Source organism: Leucoraja erinacea, chromosome 25, assembly GCF_028641065.1.
Source record: "Leucoraja erinacea ecotype New England chromosome 25, Leri_hhj_1, whole genome shotgun sequence".
NCBI lineage: Eukaryota > Metazoa > Chordata > Chondrichthyes > Rajiformes > Rajidae > Leucoraja > Leucoraja erinaceus.
Genome location: NC_073401.1, coordinates 31,120,441 through 31,146,830, shown reverse-complemented (window position 1 = coordinate 31,146,830; position 26,390 = coordinate 31,120,441). Strand labels below are relative to the sequence as shown.

At 42.0% G+C, this 26,390-nt stretch overlaps 1 protein-coding gene across 1 annotated transcript in view; it reads left to right on the top strand.

Moving 5' to 3' along the window:
* The window catches only part of tctn2 (tectonic family member 2), a 27,953-nt gene extending 1,563 nt beyond the window's left edge, over nt 1-26,390 (top strand). The window contains exons 2-18 of the mRNA XM_055655472.1: nt 204-314; nt 1,639-1,709; nt 2,529-2,739; nt 4,186-4,286; nt 5,407-5,606; nt 7,764-7,884; nt 9,071-9,212; nt 10,383-10,502; nt 12,158-12,307; nt 12,479-12,562; nt 13,494-13,577; nt 15,539-15,656; nt 18,108-18,214; nt 20,065-20,221; nt 21,396-21,539; nt 22,832-22,920; nt 23,645-26,390. Of these exons, the coding sequence (XP_055511447.1) occupies nt 204-314; nt 1,639-1,709; nt 2,529-2,739; nt 4,186-4,286; nt 5,407-5,606; nt 7,764-7,884; nt 9,071-9,212; nt 10,383-10,502; nt 12,158-12,307; nt 12,479-12,562; nt 13,494-13,577; nt 15,539-15,656; nt 18,108-18,214; nt 20,065-20,221; nt 21,396-21,539; nt 22,832-22,920; nt 23,645-23,766 (2,132 nt within the window). The 3' untranslated portion in view covers nt 23,767-26,390. The remainder of the gene's footprint in view (nt 1-203; nt 315-1,638; nt 1,710-2,528; nt 2,740-4,185; nt 4,287-5,406; nt 5,607-7,763; nt 7,885-9,070; nt 9,213-10,382; nt 10,503-12,157; nt 12,308-12,478; nt 12,563-13,493; nt 13,578-15,538; nt 15,657-18,107; nt 18,215-20,064; nt 20,222-21,395; nt 21,540-22,831; nt 22,921-23,644) is intronic.

Sequence of the window (26,390 nt, the reverse complement as noted above, 5' to 3'; positions counted from 1 at the left end):
GTAGACTAGATGGGCTGAATGGCCTAATTCTGCTCTTTTCACTTATGAGCTTTATGTGGCACCAGGTTGTATGTGTTGATCCTTGGATTTGAAAAATGATTTATTTGCCTCTGTTATGATGGACTCATGACAACTTTTTTCTGTAGGATTCCATGATCCTTACAGCTTATGATCTAACTGTAATTATTTCACTCTCAATTTAGAGTTCCAGCCATCTTTCCTGGTTGCATCGGGCCCTGAAGTAAATTTCTTCTTGGTGGGTGTAAACAGTTCTGCTGTTAAACTCGGTGTAGAAACAGTGGCAGCTACTGATGGTATGAGTTCCTTGATTCTTTTATAGGGTACATTGGTTTCACTAAAGACTTGGGCGAATAGAAGTTGTACTTAAGGCTCAGTTAGTACGAAACTTGCCGATTGGATTCGATTTCTGTGCCAATTGAGAATTTAAAAAAATGACCCCATTTGGAGATCCAGCAATGTCTGAAGAAGGGTATCAACCCGAAACATCACCCATTCCTTCTATCCAGAGATGCTGCCTTTAAACCAGCATCTGCAGTTCATTCCTACACAATGCCTAACATAATCATGCAATAGCATTTCATTTTCCAACGAAGCATATAATAGCTCTTGGGAATCATTAGTGGATTCAACCATTTCAAACAGCCTTTCTAGTTTGCATCAGAACAGAACAGAAGTAGGCCGATCAGCCCAACTTGTCCATGCAGGCCAAGATGCCCCATCTAAGTTAGTCCCATTGGCCTGTGTTTGGCCAATATCCCTCTAAGCCTTGTTTAAGAAGGAACTGCAGATGCTGGATTCCTTCGCTCCATAGATGCTGCTGCACCCGCTGAGTTTCTCCAGCTTTTTGTGTAACCTCCCTCTAAGCCTTTCCTAACCATGCACCTGTCCAAATGTATTTTACATTTTTTCGATAGTCCCTGCCTCAACTACCTTCTCTAATAGCTCCCACTACTCTCTGTGTGGAAAAAGTTGCCCCTCAGATTCCCATGAATTTTTTCCCCTCTCTCCGTAAACCTGTCCTATGGTTTTTGATTCTCCTACCCTGGATAAATTACTGCATTTACCTTATCAATTTCCCTCATTATTTTGTGCACCTCTATAAGATCACCCTTCAGCTTCCTGGGTTCCAGGCCCTTGAGACATGGCAACATCCTCACAAATCACAGGATTCTTTCCAGCTTAATGTAAATTGTTTCCCCTCTTTGCAGGTTCTGCCTGACCTGTTTGGTATTTTCAGCATTCTGGTGATCAGCCATGATCACAATGAATGGCGGTGCTGACTTGAAGGTCCGAATGGTATACTCCTGCACCTATTGTCTATTGTTGCTACTTTGGAATTCCAGCACCTGATCTATTTTGTTACTCCATTATTTTATATGTCAGTATTCCAGAATGTTCCTTAAAATCTGAGAAATCTGCAATGTTTCCTCTGTGATCCGAGCCAGTCCAGATAACTGTCTTGCTTCATGTCTGTTCATTAACTGAAGACACTTTTCTAACTCTAATGTTAATAATTGCTTATTCACTCTGATTCATAGATTGTAGAGAATAAAGATAAGAGCTGCTTTCTTTGAAATGAGAAAACAGAATTTTGTTAAGCTTGGTTTCTTTTCTTAGATTTATTGCAGTCCACGTGTGTGAAGACAAATGGCACTGGTCAATGGGCACTGACTAGTTCAGTTGATGAGGTTTGTACTTAATAAAAACATGCTTGTGTATCATTTTTCTGTACTTTTGTTATGTAGCTTTCAACCAAGTCGCTGGAGCTCTAGCATTGAAAGGTCCATGTCAGTGTCCTGACAGTCTGCTTCATTGGTGGCCTGTGTTTGCTCTTGCTGGTTTTTGATTACATTGGAGGGAGCTGGACAGGCAGAGGATGGTACTGAGTATGGGTGAAATGTTGGCCAGGATTGAAGTAATTCACGGGCAGGTGAAAGTGTGGTTAATGTGATGGACACTGGAAAGATTAATGGTGTCGCTGGGCTGGAGCTGTGCCTTGTAATGAGCAAGCCGGGGGGTCATAGACTGCTGGGCAATGGGTGGCAGCTGGCCTCGGGATGTTTGGGCCTGGCAGTTAAGCATTAGGTGAAGCATATGATGAATTGGTGCACATCTCAGGAAAAATCTAACCCACTGATTCCCAACCTGGGGCCATATGTATTTCAGGGGGGGGCACAGAAAATTTTTGGGATTTAGGGGGCCACAGGTTCAATGAAGTGGGCTACTTTTTTTCCGCTAATAACGTCGGGGGGGGGGGGCACAGAAAAATTAAACATACCAAGGGGGCCATGAACTAAAAAAGGTTGGGAACCACGGATCTAACCCACACTAACCCAGAGACTGAAGAATGATCTTGTGAGGCATCTTGTGAAGCTTTGTATGTGAATTTCCAAATGTGGGGTAAATTGAAATATTTTTTGAAATGATTCAAGTTTTTAGCTGTCATGTATTATATGTTCTATGCCCAGCCAGTGTTTTGAATTGAATTCTTATGGATTTTATTGCAGCTTGACGTGTCAACTCTGAACCTGCAGCTGACCCTGGACAGACCTCTGGTACTTTGTGAAAAAGCATTGAATGAAACTAACTGTTGCTGGGAACCGCTGTGTGTTCTTGAAACACTCCGTGTGACTGCTTGTTTAAAAGGCAATGTTTTGGCGACACTACTTGTCCAAGTTATAATATATGTAAACTCCACATTCCAAGGGATTATAAATGGTGAGTGGAAATACAACTACTTCATTGGCTACCGTGATCTGTGGTATTTCCTGAGCTTGTGAGAGGTGCTATAAAAATGCATATTGGTCGTTCCAGTGTGCAGGCGGCTGTGCTGTGCTGCACAGGCTGGATGAGGTCCAGGGACTGCTTTCTCAGTATTGATTGGGATCGTTCTCCAGAACTGTTGCTATTTATTAAGACTGACTTGGTCTGATTGAAATCTGGCATCAGTGGTGGTGGGGCTGGTGCCTCACAACTCTAGCCGTGGGGTTCAATCTTACCCTGCACTAATGCCTGAGTGGCCTTTGCTTGTTCTCCCTGTGGCCACGTGGGTTTTCTCTGTGTGCTCCAGTTTACTCCCCCACCAGAAAAAATGTGCGGGTCTGCAGGTGAATCGGTTGCTGTAAATCGCCCCGAGTGTGAAGGTGGAATCTGGACGGATTGAATACGCTAGGATTTAGAGTCAATGTGTGAGTGATGGTCAGCGTGGAAGATATTTTTCTACAAATCTATCCTAACTAGGATGCGATCTGTTCTGTAGTTTGTTTAGTGAATTAGATTTTTTTTTTCAAAATAGACTTTATTCAAGTAATAAATATATACAATACGTGAACCGTGCGAAAAATTCATCCGACATTTTTGGAGGCTATACAAATTGTTCAATACAGTCTATACATTTTTCAAATTTCACAAATCTGTCCCCCACGCGTGCCGCTCATGTGGCCCCCTGGCGTGGGATACCTTCCCTTATTTTGAGGGGCGTCTCCACCATACCGTGCCCCCCATGTCCAGCAACGAAAGGACCCTAGACTGTGGTCCTCCCCCACCGAGCCTTGGCGTTGGCTGCACCGCGCTTCAGTGCGCCCCTCAGCACATACTCCTGCAGTCTGCAGCGGGTCAGTCGGCAACATTCCCAGAGACGGTGGCAAAGTCCATTCTCACTGCCAGCCTTTGTTTCTACTGCTGGCTGTTTCCAGGAGATGAAGTTAACCCGGGAACAATGACCATTGTTTGCTCCAAACCATTATGATATGTTCCGGTAACCTTGCAAATGTGCTTTGATGCACTGAAGCTGTGACAAGCAATTGCTGACCACTAAATTCTGGGTTATTCTGACTACTTTGTTTTCACCAAAATGTTGGTGACTCAGTTAGTATAATTAAAAGACAAATTGTCTCGCAGTTATTATTGGTATTTTAGGACAGAGGGTTGATAAGTGTGATGCAATAGATTAATAAAATATACTCGGTAAATTGGTAAAATTGAGCAAAACTCAAATTACAACAGTCCTGTGGGATTTGAGTGTTTAATTTAGTTTAGAGATTACCTTAGATAACTGTGATTAATGTGGACTCATGTAGCTACTATGGGACTATCCCACTCTGAAGAGCTCAGTGTCACTGCAGTTTTTGATTGTCATTATTTATTTTGTTTTTGCTTCAATAGAAAACAATATGCCCATTCCAAAACAGAAATACCACCCGCTTGGCCCCTGTCCATGCAACCTAACAGCAAGAGCTTGTGATGTGGGATGCTGCTGTGATAAGGTATGCTTCATATGACACATGAAGTTACCTGGTGTACATTGCTAATTTGTTGCAAAAGTTAGCTTTTTATGAACTAGTAAAATGACTGATGTTTATGTAAATACCGCAGAATCTAAGTATGTCACTGGGTCTGTGGCTTATCCCCATATTACTTGTCTCTGCAGTCAATGATTCGGGACATTTGAAAAAATTTAGGGGCCCATTGATGTGTTTTCATTTGATAACCATAGAAACATAGAAAGTAGGTTCAGGGATAGGCCATTCAGCCCTTTGAGCCAGCACAGCCATTTAATATAATCATGGTTGATCATCCAAAATCCGTACCCGTTCCTGCTTTTTCCCCATATCCCTTTATTCCTTTAGCCCTAAGAATTAAATCTAACTCTCTCTTGAAAACATCCAGTGAATTGGCCTCCACTGCCTTCTGTGGCGGAGAATTCCACAGATTCACAACTCTCTGGGTGAAATTTTTTTTCCCTCATCTCAGTCCTAAATGGCCAACTTAAACTGTGACCCCTGGTTCTGGACTCCCCCAACATCTGGAACATTTTTCCTGCATCTACCCTGTCCAATCCTCGAATAATTTTATATGTTTCTATAAGATCCTCTCTCATCCATCTAAATTCCAGCGAATACAAGCCCAGCCAACCCATTCTTTCATCATATGTCAGTCCCACCATCCCGGACATTAACCTGGTGAACCTACGCTGCACTCCCTCAATAGCAAGAAAAAACATGCTGGAATCCCACTGACAGTGGTAATCTTTGTCATTTGTACATAAAAAGTAATGATACTGCCCTTGCTCTCACTCATTATTTCCTTTGTCCAAACCATCCTTTCCCACATCATCAACTTAAAACTATTTTCTCTTTCCCATGAAAAGGATCTTTAACCTGAGATGATAATGTTTCTCTCACAGTTGCTGTCTGACCTCCAGAATATCCCCTGCATATTCTGTTTTTATGGCAGATTTCCAGCATCTACAGTTTACAATTCTGGAAACGATTTGATTGTCTTGACTGCTGCCACAACAACTGTGTTAATGATTTTTTGTTTTGGCTTTCCTTGTCTCTTGTTCTGAGAAATACATTTTAAAGTAAATATTGGTTTTGTTTCTAGGAATGCACGGCTGACATGATCCAGCTGTTTCATTCCCACTGCTTTACAGGAGTATTTGGAGGACAGGTGTCCCCACTCTACGACCATCTCTGCTCCATGCAGAATCTGCACACAGCTCCCGAATGGTTCCCCTTCCTTTGTGTGCAGTCCTCTCTTAAGAACTCGCCATATTTGGGGCTGTTCTTTGAAGGCGATACTGTGTAAGTTTATTTAACTGGAAACAACGAGCCTATAATCAGTAACATGAATGTTCTGAGCAACTTTCATGCTAATAGTCGGATTACTTTTGGAAACTGGTCTTGGTTCTCTTTTGTTGCTTTAGAAACATAGAAAATAGGTTTAGGAGTAGGCCATTAGGTCCTTCGAGCCAGCACTGTCATTCAATAGGATCATGGCTGATCATCCTAAATCAGTACCTCGTTCCTGCTTTCTCCACATATCCCTTGATTCCGTTAGCCCTAAGAGCTAAATCTAACTCTCTTGAAAACATCCAGTGAATTGGCCTCCACTGCCTTCTGCAGCAGAGAATTCCACAGATTCACAACTCTGGGTGAAAAAGTTTTTCCTCATCTCAAATGGCCTACCCCATATTCTTAAACTGTGGCCCCTGGTTCTGGACTCCCCCAACATCGGGAACATTTTCCTGCATCTAGCCTGTCCAATCCTTTAAAAATTATATATGTTTCTATAAGATCCCCTCTCATCGTTCTAAATTCCAATGAATACAAGCCCATTCGACCCATTCTTTCAACATGTGTCAGTCCCGCCATCCCGGGAATTAACTTGGTGAACGTATGCTGCGCTCCCTCAATAGCAATAATGTCCTTCCTGAAATTGGGAGACCGGGATTATACACAATACTCCAGGTGTGGTCTCACCAGGGTCATGTACAACTGCAGTAGGACCTCCTTGCTCTTAAACTCAAATCCTCTCGCAATGAAGGCCAACATGCCATTAGCTTTCTTCACTGCCTGTTGTACCTGCATGCTTACTTTCAGTGACTAATGTACAAGCACACCCAGGTCTCGTTGCACCTCCCCTTTTCCTAATCTGACTGTGACCCCTAGTTCTGAACTCCCCCAATATGGGAATATTTTTCCGGCATCTAGCCTGTCCAATCCCTTAATCATTTTATATAATTATGGAGTATTTGAGATTTAACTCTTTTCTATTCCACCTCAGATTTTAACCATGCTTGATCTTACCTTTGAACTGATATTGGAACATTTATCTGCACTTCAAATGTTAATAGGATGCATTTGTACGAAGTGCTAAATGTTTCTGATCTTCACCTAACTTCTAAGTGCAGGTCAACACATTTTAATTGGCAGATACCTAACCAAGCCTTAAGAGATCCCATTGGAACTATAAAATGGCTTGTTAATTTGTTAAACAAATCATTAATTTGCCTTTTCTCTGTACATGCTGACGCACCTGTATCTTTTAATCATCTTTAAAATTTGCTGTATTATTGGTTATTTTCTCCTTAGTATCGTTTAAAAAAAATCATCTTAATTACACTTTGCCTTGAATCTTGGTTTACTTTGCCCAAAGAAGCACGATCCTTAAGTTTGTATGCTGTGTATAGAGCGATTTTAAAGCCCTGTCCTTGGTATGTAATAGTTTACAGTGAACAATTCCACATTGCATCCATAAAAGGCTCTTGCCTCTACCCCAACCCTAAATCCTAACTAAGATTATTCCAGTCTATCAGCCAAATGAACAAAACTTGTGGGCTCCCTCCAGAAGATCATGGTTCCATTCATAATTGTGCAGTTAAAGCTCTCTCCCAGAAAGTGCTGATGAAAATGTATGCAGGGAATTGAATACTGAGCTTAAAACTGTAAGGGAAGCAAATTGATATCAGGAAAAGCTACAAGGAAATCAAGAATAATGCTACTCAATGTAAATGTTGTATGTCATTTGGCAATTCGCGCCCTGTCCTTCGGTAACGTTCTCAGGAGTCACAAGTTGGAGGAAATGTTGGTGGTGATGGTGTGATTGATGAATGGTCCACGAGGCATTTGTTAAAGATTTATGAAAATAATTTTGCATCAGATTTATGCCACTGACGGCCCAGGTTGTCCCAGGTGGCCCATTTGTCGCAGATGGTCCAGGTTGTCTCGGGTGGTCCAAACTACTGAGACCACTGACATTTCCTTCAACTTGTGACTCCTCTTCATGCAACTTGGTCTTTTCCCCACGCATCAATATTATGTCTCTCTGTGTCTCTGTTTGCTAATGGTGAAATGTTGAAATATGTGATGTTATGGAGAATGCACCAATTTATCTTTGGATGTTGCAGGGCTATGTGATGAATGTTGATGCCTGATGGGATTTAACCATCTTTTCCACAGTGATGTTTCGCAAGACCTTTCCTTTGGGGTGGCCAAATCTGCAGCAGTAAACGTTCCTGTTGGCTACCACCAGGGAGATCCCATCGTGAGAGGTGATGATGAGCTTTTTATTATTCCACAGGTAGGAATGACAGGGAATCTGCAACAATATTTTCAAGAAAGACGGGAGGCAGATTAGAATCACATACTGTAGCCAAACATACATTTTGTAACATTCAGCATGAAAAGTGTCACCAGGCAGTGTGTAAACTGTTTAATTTCTAAAATCTAGAAGGCAGAGATTGACATATTCTTGATTAGTAGGGGTGTCAGGGGTTATGGGGAGAAGGCTCAGAGAATAGGGTTGAGATCAGCCATGATTGAATGGCGGAGACTTGATGGGCCAAATGTCCTAATTCTACTCCTATAACTTATGAACTTGTTAAGATAGAATAGTACACCTTTAGACAATGCTTTGTTCCTCTCTATGTAAGAAACATTCTTACATGTCAATCTTTTCTCAACAAATTACATGGCCATAAATGCTTAATCTGATCCCACCTTCCACACAGATTCACACGCAAACAAAATTCTACAAGACTGTGCATGAATACCCAATTAGTAACCTGGTCCTCTGGTCCAAGTGGTGATCCGTCATGTTCCATTACTGAAGTAGGATTAGGTTGTGCAGGTTGGTTCAAGAGCATGATGGTTATAGGAAAGTAGCTGTTCCTGCACCTGTTGGTGTGGGTCTTTATGCTTCTGTACTTCATGCTTGATGATAGAGAGAGAAGAGGGTGTGGGCTGGAGGGTTGATGCCACCTTCTTGAAGCAGTGCCTCATGTAAATGCTTTAGATGCTGGGGAGGGTTGTCACCATGATGGACTGGGCTGAGTCCACCACTCTCTACAGCCTCCTGTGGTCCTGAACATCGGAATTGCCAAACCTAGCTGTGATGTAACCAATCAGGATATTTCTACAGTGCACCGGTAGATGTCTTTTTTCTGTGCTATCCAGGAAGTCCTGAGCCTTGAATGGCTGAGTTTCCAGGACCTGCCGTTTGTGTTGCTGCACATGTAGCCACGTCCTGTACATGTAGCTGGGCCCTGTACATGTAGCCGGGCCCCGCGCGTGTAGCCGGGCCCCGCGCGTGTAGCTGGGCCCCGTACATGTAGCCGGGTCCCGTACATGTAGCCGTCTGGGTCACTGGAACTGTACGTGCGGTCAAAGGGAAAATAATACATTGAGAAAATGATGAAATGTGACTGCCTGATTTTGCAACTCCCTGGCGAGGGAAGAAAGCTCTCATTAATTTTGTCTGCACGTAGACATCTTTGAATGGGCAGTGCTTGACGAATGCACCTGTGGATTACCTACAAGATTTTGATGCACGTTGTGTAATTCCACTCACAGCTGAAGCTTGTGCCGACACCATCGGAGTTGGTGAACAGATCCAAAATGGCCTGGGAAGTATGTACCACCTCTATTGCACAAGTAGCAGTTTCATTAGAACCTTTTTTCTGACTGAAATAAACTATTATGTGTTTTAACAGATTGAAAAAAGGGGGAATGTTTCAACTGGCTGGAAGGTTGTGTGTCAGCAAGCACTGATGGTTGGCTGCTCTGAAAGTTATATCGCAGGGGATCTAGGAGAGCTAGCAAACTGAAAACAGAATTAGCGAGGAGGCAGAGGGTGGTGGGTTTTCAGACTGGTAGTGTGCAGCAGGGATCGGTGCTGGGCTCTTTGCTGTGTGTCATCTACATCAATGTGCAAGGCGTGACGAGTACGTTTGCAGATGATACCAATATAGGTGGTATCCTAGACCGTGACGATCAGAGTTTACAGCGGCATCTTGACCAGCTGGGCAAGTGAGCTGAGGAATGGCAAGTGCAGTTTAATTCAGATAAGTGTGAGGTGTAGCATTTTGGGAAGTCTTAACCAGGGCAGGACATTCACGGTGAATGGTAGTGGCCTGTGGAGTGTTATAGAGCAGACAAGGATATAGTTCCCTCAAAGTGGCATCGTAGATAGGTAGATGGGGTGGTGAAGAAGGCTATAGGCATGCAGGCCTTCATCAGTCAGGGCATTGAGTATAGAAGTTGAAACGTTATGTTGCAGTTGTAGATGTTGCTGAGAGTTGAATCTTGTATTCAGCATTGTTGCCAAAAATGTGTCCTCCAGACCTATTCGACACTTAAAGCAGAGTTTTCTGTAAATTCACTTTGTACTTGGAGTACTGTGTTCAGTTTTGGGTCAGCTTGCTGTAGGAGAGATGCAATTAAGATGGGATGAGTGTGACCAAGCAAGTGGATACTATTGCATCACACTTCTCCATGTGATGGTGGAAAGACTGGGTAGTCATGAGGTGAGTCACTCACAGTGAGATAGCCAGCCTGTGGCCTGCTTTGTAGCCATTTGTAGCTGGGTCTGGTCAGCGGTGAGCCTGAGGAGAGCATTGGTGGTTGGGTCTTGAATTATGATTCGCTGTCTTCAGCATCTGGTCAATGGAGAGATGGAAACTGCTCTGTTAAATACCAAAGTAAAGTTAAACGGGAGATTTCTTTATTTTGAACACATCAAGTAAAAGATCTATGTGGGAAAAAGCTGCAGGGATGATTGTTTTGTCTTTTCTCTTGTAGCTTTGATACAGCCAGTTGTAACCTACCAGACGGCGGCAGATCTTGGTGATTTCATTCCAATAACTGCCTCAACTTCTGGCTCCCTGTTTCCCAAACAGCAGAACGCCACGGCGTCTTTGGGTATGGACTTCCAGTGTAAATGTCTTGCTTTTGTTTTTGCTATGCATTGAATAATTTCAATTTTCAGATTGGTTATAATCAGAAAACCCTTAACTAGGGTGCCACGATTTACATTTGGAATTCCTCAGACTCTAATAGGTCCAGACGGGATGGATATAGAGAAGATGTTTCCTATTGTGGGTGAATATAGAATCGGGGCTCACTGCTTAAAAATAAGGGGTCATCCATTTAACCCCCCCCCCCAAGCTGATGAGCCTTTAGAATTCTCTTCCTGAAAAGGTGAAAGGTTGCCAGAGTGGACAGGAATTTGGATTTGGTTGCAATCAGACAAGTTGTGATTTTATCAAATGGTGTAGCAGTCTGAGCTACTGCTTCTAAATGGCATATTTGTGTGAGATAGTTGCCAATTTTTCTCTAAATATCGCTGGGAAATTGGGACTCTGTACAGAAATAGCAGCATTGTGTACCAATAGTAACATCTTTGGTAACCCTAAACCAATGTTACAATGCTGGATGACTGGACACCAATATCATGTTGGCATAGATGGTGCATACACTTCAGTCCATTAGATATAGAACACGAAGTGCTGGAGTAACTCAGCGGGTCAGGCAGCATCTGTGGAGAACATGGATAGGTGACGTTTCACAGAGTGCTGGAGTAACTCAGCGGGTTAGGCAGCATCTGTGGAGAACATGGATAGGTGACGTTTCACAGATTGCTGGAGTAACTCAACGGGTCAGGCAGCATCTCTGGAGAACATGGATAGGCGACACTTCAGGTCAAGGAAAAATTACCTGTTGTGAGTTTGAAATTCTTTAGCCCATTGTCCCCTTTCTCCATTGACACAATTGTTTTAATAATGTGATTTATTATGACATCAGGTTTCTTGGGAATACAACTATAACAAACTGCCTGTATTGCAAATAGTGTTCCTTAATTGATCGGTCAGATTATAGAAACATCCCTTCCAGCAGAACTATCTGTATTGTATGCAGTTTTGGTCGCCCAGCTGCAAAAAGGATATAATTAAGCTGACAACGGTGCAGAAAAGATTCACCGGGATGTTATCAGCACGAGTATTTGGGTTACGTGGAGAGGCAAGGACTTTTCTTGCAGCTTAGGAGGCTGAGTGGTGATGACATGGAGGATTACAATATCATGTTGGGTGAATGGTAAGTCTTTTTCCTGGAGTAGGGGAGTCTAAAACTAAAGAAAGATTTGAGACCCGAGGGGCAGTTTCTTTACCGAGAGAGTGGAGCATATATGGGTGGATCTGCCAGACGAAGCTGTAGAGGTGGCTGCAATTACAATGTTTAAAAGACTTTTAGACAGGTGCATGGATAGAAATCATTTAGATGGATATGGGCAAACGTCAGCTCAGTTATACAACCGGTTAGCATGGAGGAGTTTGGCCAAAGGGTCTGTTTCCATGTTCTTAGTCCAACTCTATGACACTCCTTATCCTTCCGATAGGAACCAGAATTGTACGCACTACAAATGTGGCCTCTCCATACTTTGTGCAGCCGCAGCATGACTTCTTGACCTTTCTAATCCATGTTTTGATCGATGAAGGCAAGCATGCCCCTTGTCTTGATCACCCGGTCCACTTGTGCTGTCACTTTCTGATGTGATTTGTTTGCTTTTCTCAATACAGAATTGGTTGATAAATCGGAGCCCAAACTTCTGAGTGAAATGTGTAGAAATATGATTTTGCAGGCTGATTATGTTTTCTACTGGAACGGAACCACAATATCTAATATCAATTTGCTTGTCACAGTGGGAAATATCTCCTTGGGATCATCAGGTATGACAGCACTCCATTTGCTTTTTACATGCAGTGATTTTGATGGATTCTGTTGTGGTCATGATCGCCACCTCTTCTAACCTTGCTGCCATTTAACACCCGAGTCAACTGTATTTGCATTTGTGTATTTTCTCTCCATCTCGTTTAAATCTATAATATCTTGTTTTCCAGCTACTTTGACTCAAAGGTTCAGCGTTACTTTCATGAACCCGGTCAAGGAACATCCTTCCTCGGTAACTTTGTCTGGCAATCCAGGTGAGACTGAGGCCTCATTACATTACAGCTTGTGTGGGAGGAAAGGAAAGGTTATCAATGAACATTTGGGATTTGCCTTCAACTTACAAGTGTTTCTGTTTTTAAAAAAAGCAAAGCAACTGCCTTATGCCAAGATTTATAATGTTGATTTTTATTAGTAAGTGAAGTTACAATGACTTACAGAGGAGATTTAAAAGTTGACAACCTGCAAACTTGTCAATGTGAGTAAATAGTTGTTTAAGAGGGAACTGCAGATGCTGGAGAATCGAAGGTTACACAAAAAAGCTGGAGAAACTCAGCGGGTGCAGTTACACAAACCGTTACTCTGCACCTGAGTAAATAGTTGAATGTTTAAAGTCATGGTTATAGTGCAGGAACGGGCCCTTTGGCCCACATGGTCCATGCTAGCCCTACTTGCATGTCCGTTGTCGATATCCCTCCTGCCTGCCCATATTCCTTCAGGAAGTGGTAGAGATGGGTAACAACATTGAAATAGCATTTGGGTAAGGACAGGAAGAGGAGTTGAGAGAAACTGCATGGACATATCGGCAGCATGAATGGAATGGGGCCAAAATGGCACATGTCTGTGCGGTACAGTTCTTTGTGTGATTCTGTGAAAAGTATTCATGCTGCCAATGTTCAGCATCAGACCATTAGGCAACAGACCAAAAGCAAACTGGAGCTGCACTCACTCTCTGATGGGTGTTAGTGACAGGGAGCTGTTGTTCCTCAGCCTTGCACTAGGGAGGCAATGTAGCAAAGCAGGCTGAAGGCAGAGATTAGGCAGGGCATGAGATGGAGGATTGAAGTGATGGAGGCTAAAGCTCACGGTCCCACCTGTAGATTGAATGGAGGTGCTCTGGAAAACTTATTTCACAATACTAAATGTGTAAAATGGACAGAATAATGAAATATTCTCTCTTCATTTCAGGTTATCTCACTGGCAAACCAGTTTTGGCTGCTATTGCAAGCGACAAGACCTTGATAAGAGTTCCCTTAAAAATATGGCGACCAGGTAATTAGAAATAACATCTTTTGGTGATTAGAAATAACATGTTTCTTTACCTTTAGTCTTCTGGGGAAGGAGAGAGAGAGAGAGTGAGAGCACGAAAACTAGTGGGTCTGATGTTGCCCAATAATTTTTCATTCGACTACTCCCTAGTACCAAGGCCTTGTCCATTTGAAACAACAGAAGCACAGTTGCATGTAAAAAGGCACAAGTTTACTTTTGTACTAGGGAGTTGTAAGCCAACAAGGAGTGTTTCTCATTAGAAGTATAAATGTTGCAACTTTCCTCTTCCACACTGGAGTAATTGGCCGTAGATGTTAAAGACAACACTAGTCTTGAACAGATACGGAATTGGCTTCATGGTCAAAAGCAGATGGTGGTGGTGGAAGATTGATTTTCTGGTCTAGAGGCGTATGTCTCGGGGATTGGTACTGGGCCTATTGCTGTTTGTCATCTATATCAATGATTTGGATGAGAATGTACAAGGCATGATGAGTATGTTTGTGGATGAATATTAAACTAGATGATATTGAAAACAGTGAAGATGGTTAAAAGAATTACAGCGGGGTCTTGATCAGCTGGGTAAGTGGGCCAATGGATTTTAATCTGGATAAATGTCAGGCATTGCATATTGGTGGACTGGATTTAGTGCTTCAGTTGTGGTCAAACCCATGTTTGTTGTGGTTCATTGAACTGCCCTTATTCCTGAGCTCCAAGCCTCTGTTTACAGGGCCCAGGATTCCATATGTCTCTTGAATCCTGCTCCTTCCAACATACCATACATGTATCCCTAGATCTCTCTTTTTGTCTTTAATTTTTATATTCGCCATCATTTTTCCGATAAATATAAAGCTTCATTTTTTGAGTTAAATTTCACCTCCCCCAGTTTACCCAACCCACCTGCTTGTTACCATCTTGATGTCTCTAATTATCTAGCGTTTCCCTGCACCTTAGATATACTGACACTGGGGGCATATCACCGTAAGCTTTCCTCTAGTTTGTCAAATCACGTTTCACCGCTAGTTTTGTTTTAGTTGGCCAACTTTTCTAATGACCTTTTATTCCATGGTCGTCCAATCTTGAAGACAAGCCTGTCATGTGGCACCTTGATCAGATGCCTTCATAAACATCAACCACATTTCCATCATCAACCTTCTTTGTTACCTCTTCGATAAGCATTTTGTCAATTAGTTAAGTTGCCACTGGAAGATTTGTGCACTGTTATTATTTGGATTGCACTTTTATTATTTCAGGTCAGGTTGGGGGGGGGGGGGGGGGGAGTTTCCCCCCGCCAAGGGTACCATGTAATCCCGTGCTACCTGCTTCATGGTCGGGTAGTCGGCGACTGTTTAGTCGCCGACTACCCGACCATGAAGCAGGTAGCACGGGATTACATGGTACCCTTGGCGGGGGGAACTCGCCCACCTGGTTTGCCAGGTGAGGAGGGGGCTGTGGACCCCCAACAAGGCCTGTCAAAGGGTGAATGAGCTTCTAGCAAGCCAACGGCCATCCACACCAGCAGAAGTTGTGATCACTGTAATTGTAAGGAATGATGATAAAGTACACACACCAAAATCCTATACTTCCAGCGGTGGAAGTCCGCAGGAACTGGAGGACAGAGATGTCTGGTGCGTCCGTCACCGTTCCCGTTGGAAACCAGCACCACTGCGTCGCTAATGTTTTCAACGATGATGAATGAATGAATGAATTATTTGGACATTGCTTTGAAGAGAGCTGCTTGTCAGGTTGCGTGGGTAGAGGAAGGAGGGTCAGTTAGAGAAGCTGCTGACCCGTTGGTGCAGCCCCAACAGCGACTGACTCTGTTACTCAGATGTTGAGAGCATTGATTTAGACTGGAGTCTTGAAGTGGGTTCATGGAAAATCCACACTTTGGATGAGCAAAATGTCAGTAACATTTATAAAAATATCTGCCTTTATAAAATTTGTTTTTCCATTTTGTTTTGCAGTTGGAAATGGGTTATGCTCATCAGCTCAAACAACAGCATTGTTGTTTGGAGAAGACTCGACCTCTGGTTGCCTGCTGCAGCTCAGCATTAATGATTTTAACAACTGTGCTCTTCTTGGGTGTGTGAGCAAATGTTTGTTTCTCTTAAGCATTCAATATTTGGGTTTATTGGATGAAAATCTAAAATACCAGTAGAATCTGCAAGTTGCTTGAAATTAAGACTGTTTCCCGACACAAAAATCTGGAGTAACTCAGCGGGTGAGGTAGCATCTCTGGAGAGAAGAAATGGGTGACATTTTGTGTCGAGACCCTTCTTCAGACAGGTTAGGGATAAGGGAAACAAGAGATAAAGAACAATGAATGAAAGATATGCAAAAAAGTAATGATGATAAAGGAAACAGGCCATTGTTAGCTGTTTGTAGGGTAAAAGGGAGAAGCTGGTGCGAATTGGGTGGGGGAGGGATCGCGAGAGAAGGAATGCCGGGGCTACCTGAAGCGAGAGAAATGAATATTAATTCCACTGGCTATCTTCAGTTAAAACCAGCATCTGCAGTTCCTTCTTACACACTTCACTTGCTGTTGTTTCTCACAAAAAGACAAACCTGCAATCTGTATTTATGTCAAAGTGATACCTTCCATAGTGAAAATGAAATGACCAAGATGGGCTAAAAAGTGGTATCACAGTCTGATGGAACCCGATCACTATATCTCATATTCAATGCTAGCAGCTGTGGATAAGGTACGCTTTGTAACATAAAAATCTGAGGAAGACTTAGCGACTGAGTATAATCATGGTTGCAGTGATACCTGGGTGAAAACCATCTGTTGATCTTTCACTGGATTAAAACAATGTTGGAAAGTGAGAAGTGTTGGGATAGGGTTAAAGTTTTGTAATAACATTTCTGTAACTCAGTTGGCAATTTTGTGACATTCCAGAATGCTTCATAATGTACATGAAGTGTAGTTCCCATGGAAATAAGGTGAAGTGAAAAATAAGTAGAGTAAGCTATATTGGAGTGTTATAAACCAACTGAGAGCCAGAAATGGAAGTGCGATTTGCAAAATTCAAACTCTCTGGCTGCTTTTAATTATCCTAATCTTGTTGATTGAAATTCACAATCATGTCCTGAGGTTGGTCTTGGAGCAGAGAACATAATCATAGTTATACAGCGTGGAAACAGGCCCTTTAGCCCAACTTGCTTATACCAACTAACAAGTCCCATCTACACAAGTTACTTTCACATTTGGAAATTACAACAGGCCAGCAGTACTTCCCAAATTCTCATTGTCCCCTCTCTGGTATGGGCCTGCGCGTGGCCCATATCCCTCTAAATCTGTCCTATCCATGTGCCTGTCTAAATATTTCTTAAAAGTTGCAATACTACCTGCAGAACATTGAGGAGAAATTTAATAAGGATGTTCAGAATGGTAGATTACATTGAGTAAATAAGGAGAAACGTTTTTGTGGTAGAGGGATTGGTAACCAGAAGCATGGACCAGTTTACTAGAGAGAATTTGGGATGCACTGCTGGCCTGGTGTGATTTCCAAATGCGAATGTAACAAGTTTTCAAGAGCAGGTGATAGGGGGCTACTGCCTTGTTCGTTCATGGAGAGGAGAGATGGGCCAAATGGCCACCTCCTCTGTTGTACAATTCTATAATTCTATAAAACTCCACATTGATGAATAACAAAACTTTTATTCACTGTTCATTGTGGCTACAGTTTCTATTTCAGTCAGGGTTTGTTACTGATCGTAGTTGTACCCATGAATGTCATTACCTGAGAAGTGTTGGGAATAGGGTAAAAGTTTCAAATATGAGTGTGGATCTGATCTGTGTCAAAATAATTTGTTCCATACCTGCATCATGCTCCAACATTTCAGAGGCTGCTATGTATCCTGGTGCCTTGTTGATTTGATTCCTTTCATAGAGCTCTTTCCTGCCCCCACCACTGCCCAATGGAAGGTCCCAGGTGAATTAATCCAGTGAGTGTGAATGACAGTTTGAGTTTACTATAACAGTTATTTACAATGAAAAGTATTTACAGCAGGACTCAAGCATCAGTCTGAAGAAGGGTCTTGACCATTCCATCTGTCCAGAGATGCTATCTGTCCCGCTGAGTTACTCCAGCATTTTGCGTCTATCTTCAGTTTAAACCAGCATCTGCAGTTCCTCCCGACCCAACTGTTTCATTGTCAAGCTGCTGCCAAGGCACAAGTTATATGGGAACCAACATTCTTCATTGATTATTGGTAACTGGGAGAGGAATGTTTCAGTGCATGGTTTTTATGAGGTTGATGAAACATCCACCTTGATTTCTCAGGTATTTTGTCAACCTCCGCGGGAATGTCGTGGGAGTGTCAGAGTAGCTCTGCACGTCCTCTAACTCCACGTTCATACTTGCCTCCTGCATAGATGTACCGCTAGTGAAGGTTAGACTGGGATGGCATGGACAACTGGACATCTGAGACTGCTGCACCAAGCTGACAGTGCTGCAGTCCCACTGCTGTAATTTGGCCATGCTTTGATTCCACCGCTCACCTCTTTAATACCCTTCTACTTTTTGGCAGGCATACTGTTTATGAAAACCTCCTGAAACTTGTACCAGCAGATTATATAGCAAGGAGGGGAAACTCAAACCTTACAGACCTGTCGGAATGGGTGCCATTATTTAAAGGCAAGCTCTTTCCTTTAGCTGAAACATTTCCTACATTTACTTTATAGATTTGTATTACTCTTATGTGGAACCTGCAAGCTGATTTAATTACCCTCCATACCCCTTGAGCAATATATTACTGCAGAGTGTTGTTGTAGTTTATGGTGTGCGTTCTGATTCACAGTGGATGACTTTCTTTAAGAATGCAGTCACTTGTACATAAGCTGTTTCCACAGGGGACGGTGACATGAACGAACAGCTGATCTTCCTGGTCCTGTAGTAACTGTCTGCTCTCTCATTGGTGCCAACTCTGTGGCACCTTTGCATAATTTACTGTATGAGATGAGGTTTGGGTGCACAGGTTCAATGTGTCCTACAACGGCAGCCAGATCTGACCCCACAAAGCTTTCTCAGAACTGAACCTGGAAATTATTATTTCCCCAAAGATTGTTTTGTGAATCCACTGCATTGTACAAAATGTATCCGGGCCCTTAAGGCAGCCTGCTAGGCCTTGGTTGGTTTAGTTTAGTTTATTGTCATGTGTACTGAGGCACAGTGAAAAGCTTTTTTGTGTGTGCTATCCAGTCAGCAAAAAGACTATACATGATTACAATTGAGCCGTCCACAGTGTACAGTTACAGGATAAAGGGAATTTTGTTAGCGCAAGATAAAGTCCAGTATTGTCTGATTAAAGATAGTCCGAGGGTCTCCAATTAGATGGGAGGTCACACCGCTCTCTGGTTGGTGATAGGATGGTTCAGTTGCCTGATAACATCTGATCTGACTATCTGCAGTTAAAACTTTACTAATGGAGGCAGCGAAGAAAGCGAATGGCATGTTGGCCTTCACAACAAGAGGAGTTGAGTATAGGAGCAAAGAGGTCCAATTCTCTGGATGCTTTTAAGAGAGAGTTAGATAGAGCTCTTAAAGATAGCGGAGTCCAGGGATATGGGGAGAAGGCAGGAATGGGGTACTGATTGTGGATGATCAGCCATGATCACAGTGAATGGCGGTGCTGGCTCGAAGGGCTGAATGGCCTACTCCTGCACCTATTATCTATTATCTATTGACAAGTTGGTCAAAATATTCTTCTGACCTTCATTTGTTATGGTTGACCTACTCAAGTTCAGCTGGTCAATCAATAACCTATGGTGCTTACATTGTGGAATCCAGCAGACCTAATATCAATGGTGGAAGATGTTTAGATTAATTAAGTTATACAGTGTGGAAGCAAATCATTGACCTTAACCTGCCGACCGAGTTAGTTACCTACCTGAGCAGATCTGAGCATTTGCCTGCATTAACCCACATCCCTCTAAACTTTGATATCCATGCAAATGTCTTTTAAACCTATTCAAATGGACAAATAAGTTCACAGTTCTATCTGTAAAAAGATGTTTAGATTAATTAAGTTATACAGTGTGGAAGCAAATCATTGACCTTAACCTGCCGACCGAGTTAGTTACCTACCTGAGCAGATCTGAGCATTTGCCTGCATTAACCCACATCCCTCTAAACTTTGATATCCATGCAAATGTCTTTTAAACCTATTCAAATGGACAAATAAGTTCACAGTTCTATCTGTAAAAACAGATTGCGTTTCCTGCATTTGTAGAAACCAGCTCCACAAAAACCAGCTGACCCTGTGTTCTAATTTCATGTCTCAAAGACCACTCTGCATATTGGCTCATTGTTTGCAGAGGGAACAGTATTTACAAAGCATTGCTTGTCATTTGACACTTAGAAATACAGTGTACTAAGTTAAAGTTCCTGTAATCACTAGATTTGTTCAAGGCTGTAAGTGAGAGCCTTTGGTTTTCAAATTGGTTAAATATACTTCATTCACAGTATATGTATTTTTTTTAATGCAGCTTTATTAAACGATAAGCATGAATTTAGCGATATTGAAGATGAATTTTATGGATACTGCGCTTCGATTCCAGCTGCCATGAATATTCGTTTCTTCACAGCAGTTATAGGTGCAGTTGAAGCAGTCCCACAACGAGTGATACTTGGAGCTGAGGTCAAGTAAGAAGATTGCATTACAATTGTATAAGCTGGGTGACAACTTCCAGGTGTAAGATTGGACTCGTGTTTATATGCAAACAGCTACATTATGCTACTCTCCTAGTTAGTTATGGAACAATTAATACAGCGTAATTCCCAATTTCCACGGTATGCTTTCACTTTTGGACAAAAGTTATAAGAAAAGAGTAATTGGAATTAAGAGTCAAGAGTCAAGAGTCAAGAGTCAATTTAATTGTCATTTGGACCCCTGGAGGTCCAAACGAAATGCCGTTTCTGCAGCCATACATTACACGGCAGCAGCAGCAGCAGCGCTCCTCCACCGCTCCACCCGCTCCGGTCTCGGCCAGCCCCGCGACGGCAACGGTGAGTCGGCACCAGAGTCCCCGGCTTCTTCCCGTTGGAGGCCGCTCCTCGTTGCGGCCTCAACGACACCTGAGACCCGACGAGGAAAGGTCCGGTCTCCAGTGCAGGGAGAGATTCAAAAGTTTCCCCCCCCCCTCCCACCCCACCCCCCCCCCATCCCCCACACACACACCCCAACATAAAATAACAAAAACTACATAAAAACAGACAAAAAATAATAAAACGCGGACAGGCTGCAGAGGCCGCTGCTGGCCAGAGCCGCGCCGCCTACCGGATATATAAAGGATTATATAAAGCAGATGTGGGCATCTGGGCAGATGTGTTTGTGGATTGTACATAAACGATTCATTCTCATTTCAATGACATCATGTTTGGGTAAAGTGACCCTGAGACTACATGTATAGCTCTAACTATCTCTGCCTCAGCTCAGAGTTATGGTTGATGATTTACTCCACTATCACTTGGCAGATCTTTGTTCTCTTGCCTGCTTTGGTCACTTTCAGTCCTCTACTTTTGCCTCGCTGTAATTCAAAGATTTGTTTTATTTGATACAATGAGAATAAATAAAAGGATTTTAAAAGTACTTGATTGTTGTCTGAGCCCAGGCTCCTCCACTATGGAATGAGTTGTATCAGCTTGACATGACAATCAGCAATGGACCATGGCATCCATTGGCCCACAACTGCAGGTATTCCCCAATATGCAATACTTTCTTTGGATATTTATCTAGTTTATTACCATTTGATGAATATAAAACACATTTCCTCAATTTATTTCGATCAGTCGTTGGATGACTAAATTTGTTGTTCAGTTTTTCTACAGTGCACTGGAAGATGTCCTGTGGAGGTGGAAGTACAGCCACATGTATGACCGGATCAGCCCTTCAGCCATTCTCCATCAGTGCCGCCGTGCAGTTTATCCAGATACCGGCGCAGCCAGAGCCAGTGCAGTCCAGGTAGAGGAAACCCTTTCATGCTGTTCATCTGCTAAAAGCATTGTTTCTCTTATTATTATTATTTGTCTTTCTTGGTCTCCCCTCATATACCACAATCTTCACCGATTGTGGTATATGCTCAACAGGCAGTGCTCAATGATTGATGTAACTGAAGCACCATCTCTCTTCTGATTCAGATTCCATCACCAGCCTGTGGCCTTTTGTCAATCATGCACTAGAGCACCAGATCCAAGATCCATGACCAGATTCAAGAGGGAGTTAGATTTAGCTCTTGGGGCTAACGGAATCAAGAGATACGGGGAGAAAGCAGGAATGGGGTACTGATTTTGGATGATCAGCCATGATCATGTTAAATGGCAGTGCTGGCTCGAAAGGCCGAATGGCCTACTCCTGCACCTATTTTCAGTTTTACAGACTCTCATGATTTAACATAGAAACATAGAAAATCGGTGCTGGAGGAGACCATTCGGCCTTTCGAGCCAGCACCGCCATTCATTGTGATCATGGCTGATCGTCCCCTGTCAATAACCCGTGCCTGCCTTCTCCCCATATCCCTTGACTCCACTAGCCCCTAGAACTCTATCTAACTCTCTCTTAAATCCATCCAGTGACTTGGCCTCCACTGCCCTCTGTGGCAGGGAATTCCACAAATTCACAACTCTCTGGGTGAAAAAGTTTTTTCTCACTTCAGTCTTAATGACCTCCCCTTTATTCTAAGACTGTGGATTTAGATTTTTTTTTTTCTCTGCTAAGAAAAGGAAAAATAAATAATAAAATAAAATAAAAAAATATAAAAAATTATATAAAAATTAAAATAAAATAAAATAAATAACAATAAATAATAAAATATTAATAAAAGAAAATGGTAACTTTACATTTCCTCATCTTTTCTCACACACTTGACCATCTATACCTCTTTTGTAGCCTGTTCAAAACTCGCTTTCTTATCTATTTTTTTAATCAATTTTAGCAATTATATTTTTGCGCGTTATTCTTATATAAATTGTAAAACGTTGAGGCCCAGCACTGATCCCTGAGTTACTTGTGCTGCTCTCTGGTAAACTACACCATCTATCCTTGCCTGCACATTACCTTTTATTTTCCATAATGACCATTGCAGCATCTTATCAAATGCCTTGTGGAAATGTTGCAACATCCACTGGTTTTCTTTATGATAAAACAACAGTTCTTCAAAGAATTCCATAAATGAACAGCTTGAAGGAATGGGTAGTAACGTGTCCTCTTTATAGTATTCAAACTGAGATTGATGGTTATGAATTGTTGTTGTGCAGTTTCCAGATAAACCACAGGGAATATGAGTGTTCTGGAAATGATGTTTGCTGGTCTGAGCTTTGCTACCCGCTGACAAGGTATTATACAGGTGAGGACATTGTATTCACCTTCATCCATTTCATCAACCCACTTTTCACTGCTTTTGAAGATGAATTGTCTACTGGAGTTGAAAAGCATGTAAGCTGTAGAGTCAGATAGACATACAAAGCTGGAGTAACTCAGCGGGGACAGGCAGCATCTCTGGAGAGAAGGAATGGGTGACTGACGTTTCGGGTAGAGACCCTTCTTCTGACAAGTTATAGAGCCATAAAGCATGGAAACAGGTTCCTCAACCCAACTTGCCCACACTCACCAACGTATCCCATCTACACTAGTCCCACTAGCCTGCATTTGGCCCATATTCCTCTAAACCTGTCCTATCCATGTACCTGTCTAATTGTTTCTTAAATATTGCAATAGTCTCTGCCTCAACTATCTCCTCTGGCAGCTCGTTCCATACACCCACCACCCATTTTATGTTAAAAAAATTACCGCTCAGATTATTAAATATTTCCCCCCTCCATGTTAAACCTATGTCCTCTGGTTCTCGACCCCCCCTACTCTGGGTAGCTACCCAATCTATTTGTCTCATGATTTCCTGCACTGTTGTGTTTACTCACTTAGTATTGGAAAACCATTTAGTATTTCTTTGGTTTATTTGCAAAGATGAAAAATTACAGACTTGCCAACTTTTACATGTTCTAAACTGTTGCATCTCTGTTGCAGAGATGTAAACGTCTAACAAAACTAGTGATTTCCCTGTGTTTTTCTAGGTGAACCATACTCTGAATCGATCGCGCAGGGACTGTTGCTGGTCTTCATCGCTTTGTTGATTGCCGTGTTGGGGAGTCCCTGGAGCTCGATTCGGAAGGCTTGGAATGACACCACCTTTTAGCCTGTGGTAACTGTGATCCAGTCAGGTTGCATTCCTTCCTTTATGCCCAATTACATGAATGCAAGATGATGAGCAATTTGGCACCGGATCAGAATCTATCTCCTCACTTAATTGTGACCTGTGTCTTCAGCGGCCCACAAGGCTTTATTTCTGTTTAAAGTAATCATTCCTTTGTGAAAAATTCTGATGAAGTTGTAAAGATGCAGGCATTGTTGCTGCAACAGAGGATGCACTTCACCAGATCTGGGCATTGGGGATGCTGCAAGCTGCAAACCCCTCTCTTGCATTGTTCTGAATAGTAGAGACATTGCAGTGACTTCAATACATCACAGACTTTGAAAATAATTGTCTATTTTTATATTGGGGTGATGTTAAACATAGATATGTAAACTTACATTCTTGTATAAATGTTAATGATTTGTTACATTGTGGCAGTGCATGGCCACTTTAACTTCCAAACAGAATTTCTTTGTTTCTCCAACACACTAGTTTTGTCATTTTTCTATGCCTAAGCAAAGCTGTAATCAAACAGACCCCCTGTGAGGAAATCTCAGCAGTTTGAAGAGCAAGTCACCTTTCTTGATTAATTTTGGTGTCAGGGGTTATGGGGAGAAGGCAGGAGAATGGGGTTAGGAGGGAGAGATAGATCAGCCATGATTGAATGGCGCAGACTTGATGGGCCGAATGGCTTAATTCTGCTCCTATCACTTATGACCTTAGAATGTTGAGGGAATTAAAGCCTTTGTGTCTAATTTCAGTTTGAAAGGTGTCCAAAATAATGGTTCTGCACACATTACTGAAAGGAAACAGTGTGCAGAACATGGTGTCACAGATATACTTTGCAGATTGAAGCAATGATGAAGAGTGGCAGTTTGGGAATACAACCTATGCTGACGATGCTGACCTATGCTGATAAGACAAGGAAGAAGCTTAAGGGCCTGTCCCACTGTACGAGGTAATTCAAGAGTTCTCCAGAGTTCTCCCCTAATTCGAACTCGTGTAATGTTCATAGCGGGTACGTAGGAGCTCGTGGATGTCACGTAGCGGCTCGTACAAGTAACGGTAGGTACTCGGGAAATTCAGTAAACTCGTGACGTTTTTTCAACTGAAAAATGTCCACGAGTAAAAAATGTTTTTACTTTTTACTCGTACGAGCCGCTACCTACATTACACGAGCTCGAATCGGGAGAACTCTTGAATTACCTCGTACAGTGGAACAGGCCCTTTATCTTCCTTGAATTTAGTGGTAGGTGCTCTAAAGCTTTTGTAACCTCTGGCTAAGGGGAGAGAAGTGAAGCAGGAATGACTGGGGTGTAAATGGATCTTGATTATATTGACATCAACAAAATATCAACAGAAACGAGAAAAATTGCAAAATTCCTTGATAACTGTAATCTTCTGACACTTAACGTGATGGAACGCGATGAATTGGGAGCACAGTACGAGTTTAGTAATACATTTTATAAAAAAATTTATGAGGTAATCTCCCCGCATTTACATAACCTTTATATACACGCATTTAAAGAACAGACACTACCACAAACCTTAGCCGAATCAACTATCACACTGATACCCAAAAATGATAAAGATCTGGAGGACCCGGGATCATACAGAGCAATTGCCCTGTTAAATACAGATCAGAAAATATTAGCTAAAACCCTGGCAAGAAGATTAAGTGAATACGTTAATAAATTAATACATTCTGACCAAACCGGGTTTATACCTAAGAGACACTCGTTTAACAATTTGAGACGCCTGTTTAATATAATGTATTCACATAAAACGATAAAAGAAGACATCAATTATTTCATTAGACGCCAAAGATATACAGGTTTATAGGTTAATTGGCTTCTGTAAACTGAATAAGATCTTTCCAAATGTATCTCCTATTTGCGATAAATGTCTTCTTCAGGAAGCAACTATAACCCATTCCTTTGCCTCTTGTAGAAAGTTCCATAATTTCTGGAGAGGAATTTTTGAAAATTTTTCAAAAATACTAAATATAAAATTGGATCCCGACATGGAACTGATCACTCTAGCTACGTCAGCAGCCTGTTCTGAGCTATCACTATTTCAAAGACGTTTCATTAATTATGGCCTGATAACAGCGAAAAAACTAATACTTAAATTTTGGAAACATACATCAGTCCCTACTCTTAAGATGTGGATTATAAACATGTCCGAGACACTACATCTTGAAAATATTAGACTTGTCTTGACAGAAAAACCAGATCATTTTTCCAAGACATGGACACCATTCATTGATTTATTACAAGGATAGTATGGTGCAACACAATTGTGGATTTAAATCTAATTACGGGCTGGGTGAGGTGGGTGGGGAAGGATGAGAGGCAGGTATATCACCACTTTTTTCTCCTTTTTTCTTTTGTCCTTTTTTTTTCTATTCCTCTCTTCTTTCTTTCTTTTATTCACTCTTTGGCTACACTACTTTGGTCTTCTAGGGGCTCTATCTTTGCACATCTCACTTTTTCTCTTTCTTGCTTTATCTCCTTTCTTTTCATAGCTAAAAAGTTAAAATTGAAGCTATACAATAACTGTAAAATGTTATATGCCGTTGGTTCTATTTTTGTACATTTGCTTCTAATAAAAAAAATTAAAAAGAT